The sequence below is a fragment of the Apis florea genome, unplaced genomic scaffold (genome assembly GCF_048593485.1).
Source record: "Apis florea isolate Af1SG1 unplaced genomic scaffold, ASM4859348v1 contig_3587_pilon, whole genome shotgun sequence".
NCBI lineage: Eukaryota > Metazoa > Arthropoda > Insecta > Hymenoptera > Apidae > Apis > Apis florea.
Window position 1 is genome coordinate 2,820,429 of NW_028256789.1, and position 23,410 is coordinate 2,843,838.

Sequence of the window (23,410 nt, forward strand, 5' to 3'; positions counted from 1 at the left end):
TTTTTTTTTATTTTTTGTATTATATTCTTTATATTATGTGGGTCTCGATGTAGTCACCTCCTCGTTGGTGAGACCTGGTAATTGGCATCGGTTTTCATTTTATGTTATTTGATTAAAAATACATTAAAAAAATTATATTCCAAATTATATATTACATTTTTAAAAAAGATTATAAAAACATTAAAAACATTAGTTTTTGAAAACCGATGCCAAGCTGAGAACTACATTAACAAGAAAAAGAAGGGAAAATATCAAAGTAATATTTTACTTCTTTTTCTATCTTATCTCTCCCTATTAACGTAATTTTTCTTTCAGCAAATTTTTGTGATCGCGCGCAATGCGGTCAGTAAAGTCAGTGTTTGCTTCGTAACAGTTTAATTAAATCCTTTAATGGATAACGCGAAATTAGAATCAGTACTTGTTCGTCGATTGTAATTAGATGGTCGCATTATAATAGTTTTAATGTTGTGTTTTTTAAATATTTCGTTTCGGGTATATATATTAGAGTCAATGCTTTTCTCAAGAGGACAAGACGACATCCACATCCCCCTACACGATGATGGCCTTCACGATGATGACTTCTTCGCATCTAATGGTAAGTCGCATGCTTTTGTATTCTTCCAGTCACTCATGTCGTAGGACGAAAAGTCTGAATCGACATGTGTGACTGATTATATTATACGTAGATTTTTTTTTAACGAGCATAGTGACCACAGATATTTACTATATCTATATAAATAGTAATTATCTGTGTTTTATTTAGTTCAGACTAGGTTTTCTTGCACATCGCGTTTTTTAATATTAATAGTAATAAAAATCTTTTCTCCATTTTTAGTCTTTTTTTATATCTGTTATTTCATAATCAATTTATCTAACAAATGTTTGAAAAATAAAGTTTTTCGTTCAAGTTTATTTTATGTGCAAGAAAACATTTCGCGACAGATAGATTTCAAAACAACAAATTTTAAATACTTTCATGTTTTCGAAAATATGTTTTGATGAAGAAATCGCCTGAGGTTATTTCTAGTAATATTTAGATTCTTCTACTGCATTTTTCATTCATTTTTATTATCAATTTTTTATCCTTTTAATAGTTCATTAAATAAATAAAATATTAAATTAGATAAAATCATAGTTTTTTTTTAATTATAGCACGTTAGATACGAAACAAATATATTTTTTAATTCAGAATTTTTAATTTTATTGCCACGATCTCACTTACATGCCAAAATATTATTTGGATGAGAGAAAGGCAATGGGCATGATAATTATAATTTATAATTTTTACCAGTGACTGACAATGCGTTAATGATCGTGCATGTTGTCGAATTGTGTTATGATTTTCTCTTACAATTTATAATATAGCAATATTATATTTTATATAAAAATTTTTCTTAGCATAAGTACTGATAATTAAAATTGAGATACGATTTTTATCGCGATTTACGCAATGATCATTAACCATCGTCAATCAATTTCAGGAGAAAGGTACGTAATAATTAAAGTGTGAAAGTAATTTGCTAAATTTTGTAACATCTTTATTTTGTCACTATGCTCGTTTTAGAGTATGTAGTAGTATTAGTAGTAGTAGTAGTAATAATAGTTATATTTGGCCGATATACATTTCGGCCAACACAATCATCATGGGCAAATCGCGATTTTTATAATTAATATTGCGACAAATAAATTACGGTTTGCATTAGAGTTGCGAAAAATAATAATGTTAGTGTTGCGTTTTTACGAGATATCGCGACTTTCTTTAATAATTTTGATCATGGTAATATATAATTTTTAAAAAATTTAATATTAAAAATTCATATATTTTGTTTTTAATTCGAGTTTTAAACAGATATTAGTTTTCAATTTATTAAATTTACTTTAAGAGTTAGTGTTGCGTTAAAAATATGATCGAGTTTTTAAAAGTAGTGTTGCGTTAAATACAATCGCGTTTTTCGAAAGTAGCGTTGCGTTTATAAAATGCCCATGAATCTTCCACTAATATTGTGGAAATGATCCTATTTTTGGATCACCAAATGCAGTTATAGGAGCTGCAAGTAGGTGATTCTTTCAGCATCTCCTGACTACTTTTTCTTTTCCAGCGTCCCTAAATGTTGAACCATTAATAAAAATATTGTTAAAAAGTTTGCTTATGTGAATTTATTATTTTTTTTAATTCTCGTAGCATCGCTTAAAATCATTATAGTTATAAGAATATTAATTTATTTGTTGTGCGTATAATGTTATTTTAATCTATTATATTCTTCTATTATAAATTTTTTATTATATATATTTCACATTATGTTTTTTATAAATGGGTCTCGATGCGTAGTCACCTCCTCGTGGGTGAGACCCGGTAATTGGCATCGCTTTTCAAATTTTTTTTCAAAATTTTTTAAAAAAATATCTTACAAATATTTTATTAGTAGTTTTCGAAAAGCGATGGTAAGCCAAGAACTACGCATACCTGCACTCTAGTCTAAAATATGATTCTCTTTAATTATTTTCACCAATTTATTAATTTATTAATTAGACTAGACTGCAGGTATAAAATCTGTACAAGAATATTCTCGTTAACTTTTTCTCATTTTTTAAAGTTATTCTTAAATTTTTAACAATATTTTAATAATTTTATCTTTTTTAAATAAGACGAGAATATCCTTGACAGATATTAATTAGTTAATAAGCGAATATTAGTTTAATTAAATTTAAGTATTTAAATTTAAGCGCATTCCGTATCAAAATACACTCCTTAACTTAAAGCGAAAAATAATAATCTCAGTTCTTTTACTCTCTAATTTATATTCTCTCTTTTGTTTTTATCATTTTTCATCTCGAATTTCTATTTTTACTCGGATTGTTTCTTATTTTCTTCTCAATTTATCCTCATTTTTGGTTTGTTATATTTTTTCGTCGTTTATTTCAAATCATTGTCAGTCGCATGCAACAGTGGCAAGAGATGTTGGACGGATGCTCTACTTCCGGTGACCAGTCGAGGATCCGCGCTCTAATCGATTGGTACCTTTAGTACTCGATTAGAGATAGGTCTTACGGTCAGACATCGTTCTTGTAATTCGGCTCCGGTGGTCAGAGATTTATCTCTTGCTCCTTCCTGTGTCGTTAGAACGTAAGTCGTCCTTCCGTTAGACCGTTGTCGTAATCCTCAACTGGACACGACTGGTAAGTATCATCTGTCCAACGATTCTCGTAAGTCCACTGACGTAAGTCGTGAGATTGACAATGATATTAATTTTTTCTTTCTTTTTTCTTTCTTGTATTTTTTGGTTTCTTCTTTTATATTTTCTCTTTTTTCTCGAGTTCTTTTTCCGTAACGATTGAAAGTATTAGGGTGATACGAGAGAATTGAATAATTAACAATTTTAATTGTTTTTTATTTTGCTTTAAGCGAAAGGAGTGTATGTTTGATACGGATGCTATCAATAGATTATATATTAGATTTTAAAATTTAATTTTAAGATAATATTAAGATAAATTAAGTTATTTTAAAACTCATCATTGGACAGCGTTGGACAGCGTGGCACATCGTTGAACACCGTTGGACATCGTTGGGCAATATTGGATATAACATAGTATTAAATTATATATTTGTGTTTTTATATTTTGACATTTTTACGAAATTTCTTTTATATTTCATTGTTTCTTAATTTATCATTTGTATTAATTTTTTTTTATGTTTCAGATTTCTTTAATTTATAAATATTTATGTTTCAGATTTCTTTAATTTATAAATATTTATGTTTCAGATTTCTTTAATTTATAAATATTTATGTTTCAGATTTCTTTAATTTATAAATATTTATGTTTCAGATTTCTTTAATTTATAAATATTTATGTTTCAGATTTCTTTAATTTATAAATATTTATGTTTCAGATTTCTTTAATTTATAAATATTTATGTTTCAGATCTCTTTAATTTATAAATATTTATGTTTCAGATTTCTTTAATTTATAAATATTTATGTTTCAGATTTCTTTAATTTATAAATATTTATGTTTCAGATTTCTTTAATTTAGAAATATTTATGTTTCAGATTTCTTTAATTTATATATATTTATGTTTCAGATTTCTTTAATTTATAAATATTTATGTTTCAGATTTTTTTAATTTATAAATATTTATGTTTCAGATTTCTTTAATTTATAAATATTTATGTTTCAGATTTCTTTAATTTATAAATATTTATGTTTCAGATTTCTTTAATTTATATATATTTATGTTTCAGATTTCTTTAATTTATAAATATTTATGTTTCAGATTTTTTTAATTTATAAATATTTATGTTTCAGATTTCTTTAATTTATAAATATTTATGTTTCAGATCTTTTTAATTTATAAATATTTATGTTTCAGATTTCTTTAATTTATAAATATTTATGTTTCAGATTTCTTTAATTTATAAATATTTATGTTTCAGATTTCTTTAATTTATAAATATTTATGTTTCAGATTTCTTTAATTTATAAATATTTATGTTTCAGATTTCTTTAATTTATAAATATTTATGTTTCAGATTTCTTTAATTTATAAATATTTATGTTTCAGATTTCTTTAATTTATAAATATTTATGTTTCAGATTTTTTTAATTTATAAATATTTATGTTTCAGATTTCTTTAATTTATAAATATTTATGTTTCAGATTTCTTTAATTTATAAATATTTATGTTTCAGATTTCTTTAATTTATAAATATTTATGTTTCAGATTTCTTTAATTTATAAATATTTATGTTTCAGATTTCTTTAATTTATAAATATTTATGTTTCAGATTTCTTTAATTTATAAATATTTATGTTTCAGATTTCTTTAATTTATAAATATTTATGTTTCAGATTTCTTTAATTTATAAATATTTATGTTTCAGATTTTTTTAATTTATAAATATTTATGTTTCAGATTTCTTTAATTTATAAATATTTATGTTTCAGATCTTTTTAATTTATAAATATTTATGTTTCAGATTTCTTTAATTTATAAATATTTATGTTTCAGATTTCTTTAATTTATATATATTTATGTTTCAGATTTCTTTAATTTATATATATTTATGTTTCAGATTTCTTTAATTTATATATATTTATGTTTCAGATCTTTTTAATTTATAAATATTTATGTTTCAGATTTCTTTAATTTATAAATATTTATGTTTCAGATTTCTTTAATTTATAGATATTTATGTTTCAGATTTCTTTAATTTATAAATATTTATGTTTCAGATTTCTTTAATTTATAAATATTTATGTTTCAGATCTTTTTAATTTATAAATATTTATGTTTCAGATTTCTTTAATTTATAAATATTTATGTTTCAGATTTCTTTAATTTATAAATATTTATGTTTCAGATTTCTTTAATTTATAAATATTTATGTTTCAGATTTCTTTAATTTAGAAATATTTATGTTTCAGATTTCTTTAATTTATATATATTTATGTTTCAGATTTCTTTAATTTATATATATTTATGTTTCAGATTTCTTTAATTTATAAATATTTATGTTTCAGATTTCTTTAATTTAGAAATATTTATGTTTCAGATTTCTTTAATTTAGAAATATTTATGTTTCAGATTTCTTTAATTTATATATATTTATGTTTCAGATTTCTTTAATTTATAAATATTTATGTTTCAGATTTTTTTAATTTATAAATATTTATGTTTCAGATTTCTTTAATTTATAAATATTTATGTTTCAGATTTCTTTAATTTATAAATATTTATGTTTCAGATTTCTTTAATTTATATATATTTATGTTTCAGATTTTTTTAATTTATAGATACTAAATTATGTTATTTTAATCTATTTAATTTTTTTATTATGTATATTCTTTTATGTTGATTTATTTTAAGTAGTTATCAATATACATTGATATCTTCAAATATTCTGATCGATTCGAATGTTCAGCCAAAATTAAGTTTTAGAATCGATCGGTTTCATATTCCGTTTCCGGTCAATTCTAAAGTCTTTTTCGAAATTCTCGTCATTCTGTCATTTTTTTCTGTTTTCTATCCTTTTATTTCCTTTTTGAGAAGGAGAGCTGTTTCTATATTTTTTCCTGTATTGTTTCGATAAAAATGTTCTTTTGTTAGATCGTTATCGTAATTCTTTACTTATCACGATTAGCAAGTATCATCAGTATGAGAATAACTTAGAGAAATTGATATTTTATATTTTTTCTTCTTTTTCCATCACGTGTCCATGATTTTTTCGCAGTATTCAGTTTTTCCTTGACTTGTATCTTATTCCTTATTTTTTTTTTTGATGATACACATTGACATTTTTAATTTCTCTCTTTTTAAATATTTCTGTAGTTCTTTAAGAAATGGTCATCACTATTATTTTGACGACTTTCGTAAATCTACTGATATAAATTATGATATGAAAGCGACATTGATTCCAAAAAAATTGGTTTTTTAAGTTTCTTTTTCTTTTCTCCACGATTTCTCACTGTATCCATGGTTCTTTTGCAATATTCATTTTTCCCGTGGTCTAAGTCTTATTTCTTATTTTTTGATCATTCACATTATTTACATATTATTTACATATTATTAACATACATTTATTTTAACTTTTCTCTTTTTAAATATTTCTGTGGTTCATTAAGAATGGTCTTCAGTATCATCATTTTAGACAACTTTCGTAAGTCCACTGATATAAATTATATGAAAGCGACAGTGATTCAAAGGAATTGGTTTTTTAGGTTTCTTTTTCTCTTTTCTATCACTATGTTTTGCAGTATTCATTTTTTTCTTGGTTTTTCTCTTAATTATTTTTTTATGGTTTTCTAATTTAATCAATATTTACATTTTTCATTCAACTTGTTTTATTTTTTATTTCTTTTATTAATTCTTTTTTCCATGTTTGACGTTAATGGATATATCAATTTATTTTAATATATTATTCCTGCAATATTCCATTCTTTCTTTTGTATAGATAAGTAGGTAGGTAGATGGGTCTCGATGCGTAGTCACCTCCTTGCGGTGAGACCTGGTAATTAGTATCGATTTTTATAGATTAATTTTTGAAAAATTTTCAAAATTTCCTTTGAATATTTTGCAAAGATTAATTTTTGAAAAATCGATACTAAGCTAAGAACTACGCAGTACCTGCAGTCCAATTTAGACTTATGACAAATTCACTCTTTGAGTGTTTTGGTCGTCTAGATTGGACTGCAGGTACCACTTTATTAAACCCGCGCGGCAACGTGGGATCGTCGTGGGATCGTCGTGGGATCATCGTGGGATACATACTTTTTAGATTTAAGTTTAGATTAAGATTTAGATTTAAGTCGTTTAGATTTAAGTTTTTAAGTATAATGTAAGATAGATATATAAGTTGCGATTATTTTAAGTATATGTAAAATAGCGCATACAAAGATACCCTCGAATTTACGATAAAAAATAAAAATCTTAATTCTTTCTTAAAATTTTTATATTATTTATTCAAATCCAAATTGTGTCATTGACAATCAACTTACGCAACAATCGCAGGAATCGTCGGACTGGTGGCTACTGCCGGTGGTCAATCAAGGGTCCGCGCTCTGATCGATTGGTACTTTTGGTACTCGATCAGAGTTAGGCCTTGCATTAGTCGTACATTGTCTTTGTTAGTCGGCACAGGTGATCGAGGTTCCTCGTTTCTTCCTGTGTCGCTGGGACAATTGTCTTCTTCTGTAAGGCCGCTGTCGTAATCCTTGATTGATCACGACTGGTCAGTATGTTACTCGTTCGAAGTTTTTTGTAAGTCGATTAATATAAGTCGTGATTTGGTTTGCAATGATTCGAATTGGTCTTTTTATCTCGATCTCTTATTTTTATATGCATATCTATTTTAATTTTTATTCCTAGCAAAATTAGTATTGAAAACAACATTAAGGTTTTAACATTTTTTTTTATTTTAAGTAAAACGAGGGTATCTTTGATACAAATATGTATAGAATAAGTTATACAATAAATTATTGTATTGTAAATTATAGATATACACAATTAATTATAGATTGTAAATTATAGATTTTAGATTTAAGTGTTTAGTATTAAGATCTAAATTAAATTTTATATTTTATAGATGGAAAACACGAGACTACATTGGACAACAATGGACAACGTGGGATATTATTATTATACATTATATTTGTATATATTAATTTATATAATTATTATGTTACAGGTACTCAAAAGTATATTTTTTCTTTTTCAGATTTATTTAACTTTTATTTACTAATATTTACTAATTTATTAAATTTTTTTATTTTTTACTATTAACTTAGAAGTTTGCATGTTGCATGTTTGCATGTTTTATTTATATTAATTTATTTAAATTAATTAGTCATGTTAGTATCTTTTTCATATTTTTTAGTATTAGGTGGATCTCGATGCCACAGTCACTGGTGCTGAGGCTTGGTAATTGGTATCGATTTTCATAGATTAATCTTTGAAAAATTTTCAATATTTCCTTTGAATATTTTGCAAAGATTAATGTTTAAAAATCGATACCAAGTATGCAGTCCACTCTACGCTTCTGCCAAATTTCTTTTGGGTGTTTTAATTGTTTGATTACAGGTACCATTATATTAAACCTCCACGGGGAACATGGCAGAGTCATCATGGGATCGTCATTGGATACTTTTTAGATTTAAGTCCTAGTTTTAAGATTATAGTAAAATAGATATATAGATTAGGATTTCGTACGTATTCTGTGCAAAGATATCCTCTAACTTTACTTATAAAAAGTAAAAATTTTAATTTTTAAATTCTTTCACATTCTTTATAGTCAAGACGTTTTATGTTTTCATCTTTGTAGTTTTTTACTTTTTCGAATTCTGCATTTCTTCGTTTGAATTTTTTTCTTCTTGAATTTATATTTCTCCGATTAGTTCGTCATAGTTTCTTCCAAATTCAAATCGTGTCATTGTTGATTAATTCGCGCAACAGTCGGAAAAATCATCGAGCTTGTGACTACTGCCGGTGGCCAATCAAGGGTCCGCGCTCTGATCGATTGGTACTTCGGTACTCGATCAGAGTTAGGCCTTGCATTGGTCGTACACTGTCTTTGTTAGCCGGCACAGGTGGTCTCGCTCCTTCCTGTGTCGCTGGGACAATTGTCTTCTTCTGCGAGGCCGCTGTCGTAACCCTTGATTGGTCACGACTGGTCAGTATCTCACTTGTTCGAAGTTTTTGTAAGTCGATTGATGTAAGTCGTGATTTGATTAGCAATGATTCGAATTGATTCATTATTTTCTCCCGATTTTTTATTTCTTATTGCCAATCAATTTACGCGACAGTTGCATAAATCGTCGAGCTCGTGACTACTACCGGTGGTCAATCAAGTGTCTGCGCTCTGATCGATTGGTACTTTTCGGTACTCGATCAGAGTTAAGCCTTACATTGGTCGTACATTGTCTTTGTAAGTCGACACGGATGGTCGAGGCTCTGATTTCTCGCTCCTTCCTGTGTCGCTGGGACAACTGTCTTCTTCTGTGAGGCCGCTGTCGTAACCCTTGGTTGATCACGACTGGTCAGTGTCTCACTTGTTCGAAGTTTTTGTAAGTCGATTGATGTAAGTCGTGATTTGATTTGCAATGATTCGAAGTGATCGATTATTTTCGATCTCTTCTCTTTCATTGCCAATCAATTTACGCAACGGTCGCAAAAATCGTCGAGCTAGTGGCTACTGCCGGTGGTCAATCAAGGATCCGCGCTCTGATCGATTGGTACTTCGGTATTCGATCAGAGTTAGGCCTTGCATTGGTCGTACATTGTCTTGGTTAGCCGGCACCGGTGGTCGAGGTCTGGTTTCTCGCTCCTTCCTGTGTCGCTGGACAATTGTCTTCTTCTGTGAGGCCGCTGTTGTAACCCTTGATTGATCACGACTGGTCAGTATCTCACTTGTTCGAAGTTTTTTGTAATTGATGTAAGTCGTGATTTGATTAGCAATGATTGATTAGCATGAATTGTTGTTGTTCTTCTTTATTTCTTTTAGATTCTTCTCTTTCTCTCTGCGTATTTGCTAGTATTTTTTTTTTTTTTTTTTTTACATTCTCATTCTTGGAGGTATTTAAATCAGTTAGTCTTTTGCAAGAAAATTTTTAGAATTTTAAGTAAATAGAGGATATCTTTGGTACAGATGCTGTCAATAGGTTATATAAATTATAGATTTCAGTATTTTAGTTTAATATTAAGATCTAATATCATTTTTGACTTTATAGATTGACAATCTGGGACGATGTTGGACAACGATGGGACTTATAGTTTTTAATTATTTATAATTATATGCGATATATGATTATTTGTGTGTTATTAATTTAAATAGTTATTATTTTACAGGTATTCCAAAATGTGTTTCTTTCTTTTTTAAATTTATTTAATTTTGCATGTTTGCACGTTTGCATGTTTTATATATTAATTTATTTAATTATAAGTTATTAATCTTAATGTCTTTTTTTTTTTTATTTCTTAGTTTTAGGTGGGTCTCGATGCGTAGTCACCTCCTCGTTGGTGAGACCTGGTAATTGCTATTGCTTTTCGAAATTCATTTTTAAACAATTTTTTTCTATTCAGTAGAAAATATTCTAAATTTTGAAATACAAGATATATTTCATTAATATTATTTTCGAAAAGCAATGGCAAGCCAAGAACTACGCACACTTGCACTCCAGTCTTAATTTCGCATTATTTTGTATAATTTTAATATTTAAAAATTTTTTTTAATAGACTGGACTGCAAGTACTAGTAAAATAATTAATCGATGAATGAATATTAATTAGATTAGATTAGATTAGGTTTGTTAGGTTGTTATCTATTCCAAGATATATTTCCTAATTTAAAACAAATTATAATTGTTTCAATTCTTTTAGTTTTAAAAGTCTCACTTGCAGCTTCGATATTTTGATTTTCGAATTTTATTACGAATTTTTACTTTTACGATTTTTTAAATCGTTTCCTAACTTCTTGCTTAATTTATTCTTATAGTTATTTTATAATTTTTCGTCGTTTTTTCTAAGTCAGTGTCAACCACATATTATGCAACGATTGGAGGAGTCGTTGAATTAATGTATTACTTCCGGTGACCAATCGAGGATTCGCGCTCTGGTCGATCGATACCTTTTTGTACTCGGTCTGAGTTAGATCTTGTGGTCGAATGTCGTTCGATTCAGGAATTTTTTTATTCCTTCCTATATCGTTAGAACATTCTTCTATTAGACCTGTCGTTACCCTCGATTGGTCACTGAGTATCATCTGTTCGTATAAATATCGATCGATATAAGTCGTGAGAGCGACAAGGAGTTCTTTTAATTTTTTCATCCTTTCTTCTTTTTTAAATTTTTGCATTTCTTCTTTCTCATTTATTTTTTTTATTTTTTTCCCTGCACTTATTCTTCACTTTTTCACTTTTTACGAGTTCTTCCTTTCGCAATAATTGAATATTAGAATATCGATTTAATAATTTTTAGATTTTTCTTATTTCGCCTTAAATAATAGAAGCATACGAATGTTGCTTACTGTTAAATTTTTAATATAATATTAAGATCTAGACTAAGTTAGATAAAATTCATCAATCATATATCATCCTTTAAGTTAGGATTAGGATTAAGATGCGTATGTTATAGTGTAAAGTATCTATAAGCATTCCGTATAAAGATATACGTTCTTTAATTTAAAGCGAAAGATAAAATTCTTCATATTTTCACTCTTTTAATTCTTGCTTCGTCTTCTAATTTTTTAGTTAGTTACTTTTCTTTTATATTCCATTCTCCAAATCGAATTTGAACCACTGTCCATTAATCATCATGCAACAATTGCAAAAATTCATCGAGTCGATGCTCTACTTTCGATAATCAATCGAGGATCCGTTCTCTGATCGATTGATATCTTTGGATACTTGATTCGAGATAGATCGTGTACATTGAATGTCTTCGATTACATTATGCTCTCGATTACTATGCAAGTCGTTGTTTGCTATTGATCATGGTGAGTTTAATGATTTCTGTAAATCGATTGATGTAAATCGTGATAAAGGTGGTAGTGATTCGAATTGGTTTTCTTAAATTTTCTCTCATTTAATTTTTCTTTACGCTAATTTTTGATTACATCGTTAACATTAGTTTGCTTCGCTTGAAATAAAATGAACGTATCTTTGATATGGATTGCGAATAGAATACATGAATCATAGATTAGAAATTTGATATTTAGCTTAGATTAAATTGGATTCATCATCGTTGGACGATGTGGGATTAATTGCAAGCGATAAATGCAATACTTTTGTAAAGATCAATATAAAGATTTGTAATTTGTATCCAAATTTATATTTCAGATTTATTTTTATATAATAAAATTATTTTTTACGTTATTTAATATATTTTTAATTTATTCAATTCTCATCATATTAATTCATATTCCAAATTCTATATTTTTTTCATTTGTTCACAATTAATCATTAATTTTTTTTTTTCTTAATTTATATTAACTTTAGGCGGGTCTCGATGCGTAGTCACCTCCTCGTTGGTGAGACCTGGTAATTGGTATTGATCGATAGAATAATCTTTGAAAAATTTTCAATATTTCCTTTGAAAATTTTCCATAGATTATTCTTTAGAAATCGATATCAAGCAAAGAACTACGCAGCACCTGCAGTCTAGAGGCTAGATAAAATTCTCTTTGGGTATTTTATTTAGATCAGACTGCAGGTGCAATATATATATATATACAAAATTTGTATAAAATTTAACAATTGGTATATACTTATGATATAATATAAAATTTCAATTTTATGATCTCTGTTAAGATTTTTAATCAATATATTAGCCAAAAAAGATGATAAAATTAATCAGAAGTCGGCATAGTTTCTTGAAGCTATGAATATATCGAACAAATACAGGCAAGAAAAGCAAAGAATAAAGATAGAATGAAAAATATGGAATCAATGCCATCTCTAGAGTGCTGTAGATGAAACTAATAGATAAGGATAGCAAATTAGTGAAAAAAGGATAAAAAGAGAATGAGAATTGACAGTCAGTTTCATCTTTTGAGTGCCAAAAACATTATTACGAAAACATGATAAGATATCTTTACTAAGAATTAAACTTTAGCGTCATTATCATTGCGAAAATATTCAATAGATGGCACTAAACTTTAATTCTTTCCTTTTTCATTCTTGTTTCCGTTATAATATTTTTGATATTTAAGAGATGGAACTAACTGTCAATTCTCATCTTATTTTTATCTTTCTCTCTTTATTTGCTATCCTTGTTTAAGTTTTATCAAGAGCATATTAGACATGACAGTGATTCTATAATTTTTCATTTATCTTCGTCATTTTTTGCTTTCCTTGTCCATATTTAATCAACAAATTCATGCATTCAAAAGATAATAGCGATTTCTGATTAATTTCATTGCCTTTATTGTCCAATCTGTTGGTCAAAAATTTTAACAGACATTAATGTACGTTTTATATGTATTGAATAAGTATATACATTTTATACATATTTGTATATTAAAATTAGAATTAAGAAAACTGTTGAAAAATACTTAATGCTGTAAAAAATAATAAAACAAGGAAATAAGGTAAGTAAATAAAAGGTAGGTAAAGGTAAGTATAATTTTTGAATATTTTCGAAAATTTTTGTAAATAAACATTGAAAATGTAAATAAACAAACCGAGAATGTAAACAAACATTGAAAATGTAAATAAACAAACCAATGTTTGTAAACAAATCGAAATTTCAACTCCCAGGGCTCAGAAATTTTAAAATTTTCGAAAATTTTTGTAAATAAACATTGAAAACGTAAATAAACAAACCGAGAATGTAAATAAACATTGAAAATGTAAATAAACAAACCAATGTTTGTAAACAAACCGAAATTTCAACTCCCAGGGCTCAGAAATTTTAAAATTTTCGAAAATTTTTGCAAATAAACATTGAAAATGTAAATAAACAAACCGAGAATGTAAATAAACATTGAAAATGTAAATAAACAAACCAATATTTGTAAACAAACCGAAATTTCAACTCCCAGGGCTCAGAAATTTTAAAATTTTCGAAAATTTTTGTAAATAAACATTGAAAATGTAAATAAACAAACCGAGAATGTAAATAAACATTGAAAATGTAAATAAACAAACCAATGTTTGTAAACAAACCGAAATTTCAACTCCCAGGGCCCAGAAATTTTAAAATTTTCAAAAATTTTTGTAAATAAACATTGAAAATGTAAATAAACAAACCAAGAATGTAAATAAACATTGAAAATGTAAATAAACAGACCAATGTTTGTAAACAAGTCGAAATTTTAGCGCCAGGGCTTCAAAATTTTAAATTTATGTAAAATTGGTTAAAAATTTTAAAAATTTCGATAATTTTAAGAATTTGAATTTCCCAGAAAAATTTGATCGACCTCCTATCAAGTTATATTCTCCTAATACAAAGTCGAATTTTTGGCAAAAATTTTTGTTCGCTGAAGAATTTCGATAATTTCAAGAATTTGAATTTCCCAGAAAAATTTGATCGACCTCCTATCAAGTTATATTCTCCTAATACAAAGTCGAATTTTTGGCAAAAATTTTTGTTCGCTGAAGAATTTCGATAATTTCAAGAATTTGAATTTCCCAGAAAAATTTGATCGACCTCCTATCAAGTTATATTCTCCTAATACAAAGTCGAATTTTTGGCAAAAATTTTCGTTCGCTCAAGAATTTCGATAATTTCAAGAATTTGAATTTCCCAGAAAAATTTGATCGACCTCCTATCAAGTTATATTCTCCTAATACAAAGTCGAATTTTTGGCAAAAATTTTTGTTCGCTCAAGAATTTCGATAATTTCAAGAATTTGAATTTCCCAGAAAAATTTGATCGACCTCCTATCAAGTTATATTCTCCTAATACAAAGTCGAATTTTTGGCAAAAATTTTTGTTCGCTGAAGAATTTCGATAATTCCAAAAATTTGAATTTCCCAGAAAAATTTGATCGACCTCCTATCAAGTTATGTTCTCCTAATACAAAATCGAATTTTTGGCCAAAAATTTCAATCTATTTCATAAATTTCGATAATTCTAAGAATTTGACGTCATTTCCAAGAATTTTAAAAATTCCAGGAATTTGACGTCATTTCCGAGAATTTTAAAAATTCCCGGAATTTGACGTCATTTCCGAGAATTACTGAAATTTTAATATTTCCATTTATTGAACTTAGAATTAATTTATGCGTAAAATTTCATTATATTTCTATACTTACTTTTTTCATACTTACTTTTTTTATACTTACCTTTTTAACACTTCCAGAAAAAACTGTTTTTCATCATTTTACTTAATACTAATTATAACTACTACTAATTTAATATACTTACCTTTTTAAGATAGGCTTCTAGATTGTTATATTATTAGGAAGGGAGAAATAAAGGGAAAAAATGAATAAATAAAAAATATATATATAATATATACGTTTATTAAATATTAAAATTAATTTACATTTGCAAAGTATACAATATTACAATATTAGAATATTACATTATCTAAAAAAAACTTATAAAAGTATTTATTAAATTATACATAAATCATATATATATAATGTAAATTTTAATTACAATTTTTTAATTACAATCTTTTTGCGACGTAAATCAAATAACAATCTTCCTATGATAAATTTCTATTCTTTTCATCTTCTGTTTTATCATATTTCTCGAACTGATTAATAAATCATTTTTGATAGCATAAGTAATAGATTGTTATTTGATTTAATTAATAATAAAAAATATACGAAAGAATATAATTAACAATAAAAATAAGAATAAACCACGTTAAGTAGATGTGGGTCGTGCCGATGCCTCTGGTCTACTACGCTGAGTTCGCGTCGCAAGGGTATAGCGCGGTGGTTCCAAAAGGGGTGGGGAGGAAGGCAATAGAATCGAAGTAGGGATGCGTTCAGTGACCCCACGCAAATATATAAGATATGAATTCTTATATATATAAATTCAATAAGTATTGCTGTTATATTTTCCAAATGTTGCACTTCTTTTTACGATTCATAGGACTGCCAATGGGGCACGAAAATGCATCCGCAAAATCTTGATTGTTTGAAAGGGCGCCAATGGATCTTAATCGTGCGATACTGTGCACGTCTAATTTAGCTTCCGTTATTGCTTCCGTTTCGGAATCTCTATTTTCGCACCATAACTAAGGAAAAAACAGAAAAAAAAGAGAAGATAAATAAGATAGAATAAAAAGCGAAACGTTACAGTTATTAAAATTATAGAAATCGATTTTATGAAAAAGTTTTATTTCAATTGAAATACTTACATTGGCAGACGATAAGAAGAAAATTTGATCGTTGTTGAACATTTCCAATCCGGGCAATGCTGCTTCCGATCTCCCATTTATCGTTTCCCTTCTTTTATACGCTTTGTATGCAGTTCTCAATCCCATAGTGTCTGGCATATTTTCATCAAAAGTTTGATTGCCATAATTCTGTTAGATAATTAACGTGTCAATGATAGCCCCTTAAAAATCTCTTATCGATGGAATATAAAATATTACGTTAATTTTTATGCCAGAAGATGTGCCATTCAAAGTATAATTATTATACTGGTCGACAAAACATTGAGCACTTTTATAATATTCGTTTGTCATTGTTTTTGGCCAATTTATCTTTTCTCCGTGTTCATTAAAAAAACGTTCTGAAAATATTTTCGATGTAACGAGATATTAAACAAGAAATTTAATGAAAAATTACTCACTTAGTTCATCAAAGGAATGATATAATTCATGAGCCAGTAAAAATCCAGTCAATGCATAGTTGATCGTACTGGAGAAGAAGTATTGCAATTAAACGATTAATAATCGCATGAAATAGTAATTAATAATTTTAACAGATTTTTACTTTGGCTGATTCTTGCTGAAAAATGGTTTCTGTAGATTGGCCAGGGGTATTGCTGTAATTATAAAAATAAAAATATTAGTATAATTTAATTACACTATATATGTAAATTATAAAAATTGAATGATACTTACTGATCGAATTCGATTCGCTTAAATAAAAAGCATTGATCGTCAAAGGATCAATAATCCATCTAGACAAAAAGAGAAAATAAGCATCTTGATTTAATCTTAATCATAATTAATTATTATACGGATATTTACGATTTTGCTACATCTTTATATTTCAAAAGTCGCAATTCCTTTAATTTATAAAATTTCTGAAATCTCAAAGCATTTTCGAAATACATCGGTCCCATAGTAAGCTGCAAGCAAAGAAAATTAAATCATAAATCTTCAAGATTTTTAAAAAATTTCCAACATATTTACCAATAAAGGAATCTGACATACATTGCCAAAATAATTTTCCATGATGGATGCGTTGTTGTACCAATCCGGATAACCAATATTCTTCTTTATGGATTTAATTTTTCTCAAAGCGAAACCTTTTATCTCCTCGCTCGCCCAATTCGATTCTTCTATATCCATTTTCATTTCCTCTTCTATATCGTTCAACGCATTCATCGTCTAATTAATCAAAATTTAAAAATTTCATCTCACGATCTTTTTTCGTGCTTTCTCCACACATAAATCGTAAAGAAATTTTACCATATCTATCATATCGTTAGAAAAATATCTTCTCACAAATTCGTAAGCAATCACTTCCGTTATCTTTCCTTCTTTAATGCACAAATCCGATCTGCAAATAATTTTAAAACAATCACAGCTGATACAATCGCATTCGTGTCCAGCTAATTCAAATTGAATGACCGCCACGTGCTGCTACATTCGTGCACGCCCATAATCTAAATTGGATACGGATCCGTAATTCGTCCCGCTATCCATAGCTGCTTCGAATATACTGAAGAATCCTATCACTCGAACTGTGCTGACCTTTACACGTCTAATACACGTTTAATTCAAATAATATTTAATAATATAACTCCACTTTCTATAACTGCGTTAAATATACTAAAAAATCCTACTATTCGAATTGTGTTGACCATTATGTATTTAATATATATTTAATTCAAATTAAATAGCTATTCAAATTAAATTGCTAGCCATAATTTAAATTGGATACGCATCCGTAATTCGTTCCACTCTCCATAGCTGCTTCAAATATACTGAAGAATCCTCGACTCACTCGAACTGTGTTGACCTTTACATGTTTAATTCACATTTAATTCAAATATTTAATAATATAATTCTATTTTCCTAGTTTCTTCAAATATACTAAAAAATCCTACTACTCGAATTGTATTGACCATTAAGTATTTAATACAAATTATTTTTTATCCATTTTTTCTATAACTGCTTCAAATATACTAAAAAATCCTATCACTCGAATTCTGTTGACCATTATATATTTAATACAAATTATTTTTTATCCACTTTTTATAACTGCTTCAAATATACCAAAAAATCGAACTGTGTTGACCATTATGTATTTAATACATGTTTCATTCAAATTAAATTGCTATCCATAATTTAAATTGGATACGCATCCGTAATTCGTTCCACTCTCCATAGCTGCTTCAAATATACTGAAGAATCCTATCACTCGAACTGTGTTGACCTTTACATGTTTAATTCACATTTAATTCAAATATTTAATAATATAATTCTATTTTCCTAGTTTCTTCAAATATACTAAAAAATCCTACTACTCGAATTGTATTGACCATTATGTATTTAATACAAATTATTTTTTATCCATTTTTTCTATAACTGCTTCAAATATACTAAAAAATCCTATCACTCGAATTCTGTTGACCATTATATATTTAATACAAATTATTTTTTATAACTGCTTCAAATATACTAAAAAATCGAACTGTGTTGACCATTATGTATTTAATACATGTTTCGTTCAAATTAAATTGCTATCCATAATTTAAATTGGATACGCATCCGTAATTCGTTCCACTCTCCATAGCTGCTTCAAATATACTAAAGAATCCTATCACTCGAACTGTGTCGACCTTTACATGTTTAATTCACATTTAATTCAAATATTTAATAATATAATTCTATTTTCCTAGTTTCTTCAAATATACTAAAAAATCCTACTACTCGAATTGTGTTGACCATTAACTATTTAATACAAATTATTTTTTATCCATTTTTTCTATAACTGCTTCAAATATACTAAAAAATCCTATCACTCGAATTCTGTTGACCATTATATATTTAATACAAATTATTTTTTATCCACTTTTTATAACTGCTTCAAATATACTAAAAAATCGAACTGTGTTGACCATTATGTATTTAATACATGTTTCGTTCAAATTAAATTGCTATCCATAATTTAAATTGGATACGCATCCGTAATTCGTTCCACTCTCCATAGCTGCTTCAAATATACTGAAGAATCCTATCACTCGAACTGTGTCGACCTTTACATGTCTAATTCACATTTAATTCAAATAATATTTAATAATATAATTCCACTTTCCTAGTTTCTTCAAATATACTAAAAAATCCTACTACTCGAATTGTGTTGACCATTATATATTTAATACAAATTATTTTTTATCCATTTTTTCTATAACTGCTTCAAATATACTAAAAAATCCTATCACTCGAATTCTGTTGACCATTATATATTTAATACAAATTATTTTTTATAACTGCTTCAAATATACTAAAAAATCGAACTGTGTTGACCATTATGTATTTAATACATGTTTCGTTCAAATTAAATTGCTATCCATAATTTAAATTGGATACGCATCCGTAATTCGTTCCACTCTCCATAGCTGCTTCAAATATACTGAAGAATCCTATCACTCGAACTGTGTCGACCTTTACACGTCTAATACACGTCTAATTCAAATTAAATTTAATGACATAACACCACTTTCCATACCTTCTTCAAATATACTAAAAAATCCTACCATTCGAATTCTGTTAACCATTACACGTTAAATACACGTTTATTCAAATGAAATGGCTGCTACGTGCTGCTACATGCCATAATTTAAATTGAATCGTATTCGTAATTCGTTCCACTTTCCATAGCTGCTTCAAATATACTGGAGAATCCTACCATTTGAACCGTACTGACCCTTCTGAATGTTACTTGTATGCGCTTTGATTTCTATTCGCTAACCGAAATTTCATTTCACTTGGATCATCATTTCGAACTCGATAACGTTGCACGAAAGTTGTTTTATTAACTCGATATACGAACCTAGATTCCTGCTCGTCTGAATCGCTTTCCATCATTTTGGCATTCAATTCTCTCATTTCGTCGGTAGTCCTCGTGATCATCGACGACACGAAGCTCCAATGAAGGAAATTTACTGTTCAAGATGCAAAATATGAAAGACAAATTTAAAATGTATAATTACTCTTACCTATAGTTCTTGTCGAAGTCTGGTCGAGTAGAGGAACTAAATTTTTGAAATAACAGGGAGAAGTTATTTTTACCAATGTATCGTTTGAAATATCGATACCCGATTCTTTAAAAATATTAATTATTTTATCTGTCCAATTCACCTGTAACGAGTACTCTTTTTTATCGTTTAAAAATGGAATTAAGAATTTTTCGAGAAAAAGTTGAAAATAAATTTCAAATTGCTCACCATAGAGTTTTCTGTACGTGGGTTTAAATTATCGTACCATCTCTGAAAATCTCCCACGGTCATATTTACATAATCGTCTACTAAACTAGTTATCTGGAGAAAATGATAATTTTACACAAATATAAAATTTGTGGAATGTCTCGTTCTTAAAAAAGAACTTGTAAAAAAAAAAAAAAAAAAAAAAAGAAAACCTTTAATAGCTTCCATTCGAAGCTAAATATATCCTCAATGTCTTCTTCGAGCTGAGACTTCGTTATATTAAATCCTCCAGCCTCGGATGTTCTCGAAGCTATTTTTGAAATCCAATCCCAATATTTTTCCGCCTTTCTAAAATCTTGCTTATTAATCGTCTCATTCTCGGCGTCGAAATATTCTCGCAGCATCCACGAGTACAATGGCATATCAGGAACGTCCAACTGAATTTCGAACTGAATTTTAAATAATTCTAAGAGAATTGTTCGAAAATCGATTACTTACCACTACGCTCCTCTCTTTGGAACCTCTACCATATGCCGTGACCCGGATATCGTGTAATAAATTCAATCCCCTTAAATGAGCGTAATAATCGTCTATATTCTGCCATTTCTGTCCACTCTCGTCCCACTCGTTTCGTTCCATTATCATCGGCCATCCACCAATTTTATCCAAAATCGACACTAATGGCTCCATACCTCGTTTGTTTGCATCCTCTAACACCCATCGAAAACTTATTTTCCAATCGATCGAAAATATTTAAGAAAATACTCGGAAATATATATTCGTATATTGGATCGAAAAATTTAAAAAAAAGGAAAAAAAAACCATTAATAGATATTTTCGTACTTTCTTTTTTTTTTTTTTTTTTCATATCAAAATATTCATCGTTTCGATAAATATTTCTTTTAATTTCGAATTAATTTTGCTCCTTTCCTTATAATAAAATTCAACAATTGTTTTAACCAATTGTTTGAATCACTACCTGTATTCATGCAAGTTTTATACCACTGTTTCGCTACTTTTACGGAAAGAATTTCATCGTCTCGCAATTCCAACTTCAACATGTCTGGAAAATCGTTAATTTTCGTTAACTTTCGGAAACGCAAGTTCGCCAACAAGTTAAAAACTTACCCTCGACTTTTCGTTTGTTCTCTTCATCAGATGCGGCTCGCATTTGCCAGGGATTCTCATCAGGCGGAAGTGTACGCGATCTCGGCCAATTGCCGCATGCATATTCATAAAAGTCCACGCACGGATCCACGGAGGCGTTCATGTTCGTTACTATCCTCCTACCTGTTTAATATCGTAAAAAAAACGACAAGTATTTCCTTAAAACTTTTCCATTCTCGCCGAGTTTTCAATTTTGAAAACTTTACCAAAATCTTTGCATTCCTTCGTTGAACAGCTTGGTAAGTCGTTTCTAATATCGATCAATCTGGCATCGGTGAAAATTATTAAAGAAAATCTGTGTAATAATAAACGAAATGATAATATTCAAACTTTATATTCGTGATATACGTATATATGTTAAATTATTGCAAATGGAACGATCGAATTCTTGATAAAATTATCGATGTTTGTTATTTTATATATATATATACATATAAGAGAATAATATTGATCAAAGCTTGATTCAATTAATCAAATATAATCTATCTGTTAAAATTGCAATTGATTAAAATTAAATTAATTGCAAAGATTGAAATCGAAATCACAATTAAAATTGTGATTTGTATATTAATTATACCTCCACACGCATTTTTAACATTTATATTCGCCAATAAAAAATTTTAATTAATCAATAGATGGATAAATCGTTTTCAATTTTTATCTATTTCGTTGAAATTAATAAGAGAAACGATTTAACTCGAACTGAATTTCCTTGCGTTATTTTATTTTATTTTATTTTATTTTATTTTATTTTTATAATAAAATGATAAAATACCATTCGATATTGCGTTCAAGCTTTCGAATTGACGCGCAACAAAATATTATTTAACACGATGATATTTAATTATTACGGATCATTTGTAAAATCGATCGTTTCATATGCAACGAATTTTAATATATCGAGATAAAAAGAAAAGAGAATTGAAATAACCACGTACAACCAAATCTCGAGCAACATCGCTCCCTCGAAACTGTAACGCTTCGCGTTCGAAACGAAACTGATTATCGAGCACGAATTCAAACAAATGTATTATTCTACAGAATAACCGAATAACCGATAATAATTTTGTAACACGGAGGCGGTACGCGATATCGTTGTTAATAGCTCATTCGAATGATGTTCACACGGGTATTTATATCAGTTTACACGAGGCATTTATCATACGCGAATGGTAAATTAATGGTAAATTAATCTCGATGCTATTTCTATCCATCGCATTTACATTATCGAATCATCAACGCGAATCGATTTTACCTTCCATCTATAAATATCCCATTCAAAAGAGACCCGAATAAGTATTTATTTAATTTCCCGTGTCAAGTCTTAATAAACGAGGCCTCCTCGATTGTCGTTATCGCGAATTGCTGATTACGGAATAATCGGTATTTCCTGACCATTGACTCAAACATTTCTGCAGATATCGAGTAATGTTTCATTAGACAATTTGGACGGTAACGTTGCATCGTTGTGCAAAATAATAAAGACATATTGTCCAATTACATGGCAACATTCGTGTATATATATATATATATTATACCAACGATGTCGCTCTAATAATTAACGTCGATATTCGACGTATTAATTTATCAACCTAACAATTTTGTCAAAGAATTTTCGTTCGTTATAAATTTCGAGTAAAAATTCTCGCGAGCAAGAACCGATAACGGAAAGAAGCGAAAAATATTTAT

The 23,410-nt window shown here is 27.8% G+C and overlaps 1 protein-coding gene across 2 annotated transcripts; it reads right to left on the reverse strand.

Moving 5' to 3' along the window:
* Nucleotides 1-15,436: 15,436 nt before the first annotated feature.
* Nucleotides 15,437-23,392, reverse strand: LOC100872171 (membrane metallo-endopeptidase-like 1). 2 transcript variants are annotated; one of them, XM_086914360.1, is made up of 18 exons: nucleotides 22,660-23,392; nucleotides 21,928-22,016; nucleotides 21,683-21,844; nucleotides 21,534-21,617; nucleotides 21,053-21,264; nucleotides 20,767-20,991; nucleotides 20,576-20,668; nucleotides 20,348-20,489; nucleotides 20,182-20,293; nucleotides 17,592-17,682; nucleotides 17,334-17,510; nucleotides 17,148-17,248; nucleotides 17,019-17,077; nucleotides 16,888-16,939; nucleotides 16,745-16,812; nucleotides 16,545-16,684; nucleotides 16,308-16,475; nucleotides 15,437-16,184 (listed from the first exon to the last, which is right to left on the reverse strand). In XM_086914360.1, the coding sequence occupies exons 1-18, from the start codon at nucleotides 22,677-22,679 to the stop codon at nucleotides 15,999-16,001; spliced, it is 2,181 nt and encodes a 726-aa protein (XP_086770486.1). In that variant the 5' UTR covers nucleotides 22,680-23,392; the 3' UTR covers nucleotides 15,437-15,998. The 2 variants fall into 2 exon arrangements, with proteins under 2 accessions (XP_086770486.1, XP_086770485.1); XM_086914359.1 differs by having other exon boundaries at nucleotides 20,767-21,003.
* Nucleotides 23,393-23,410: the final 18 nt, after the last annotated feature.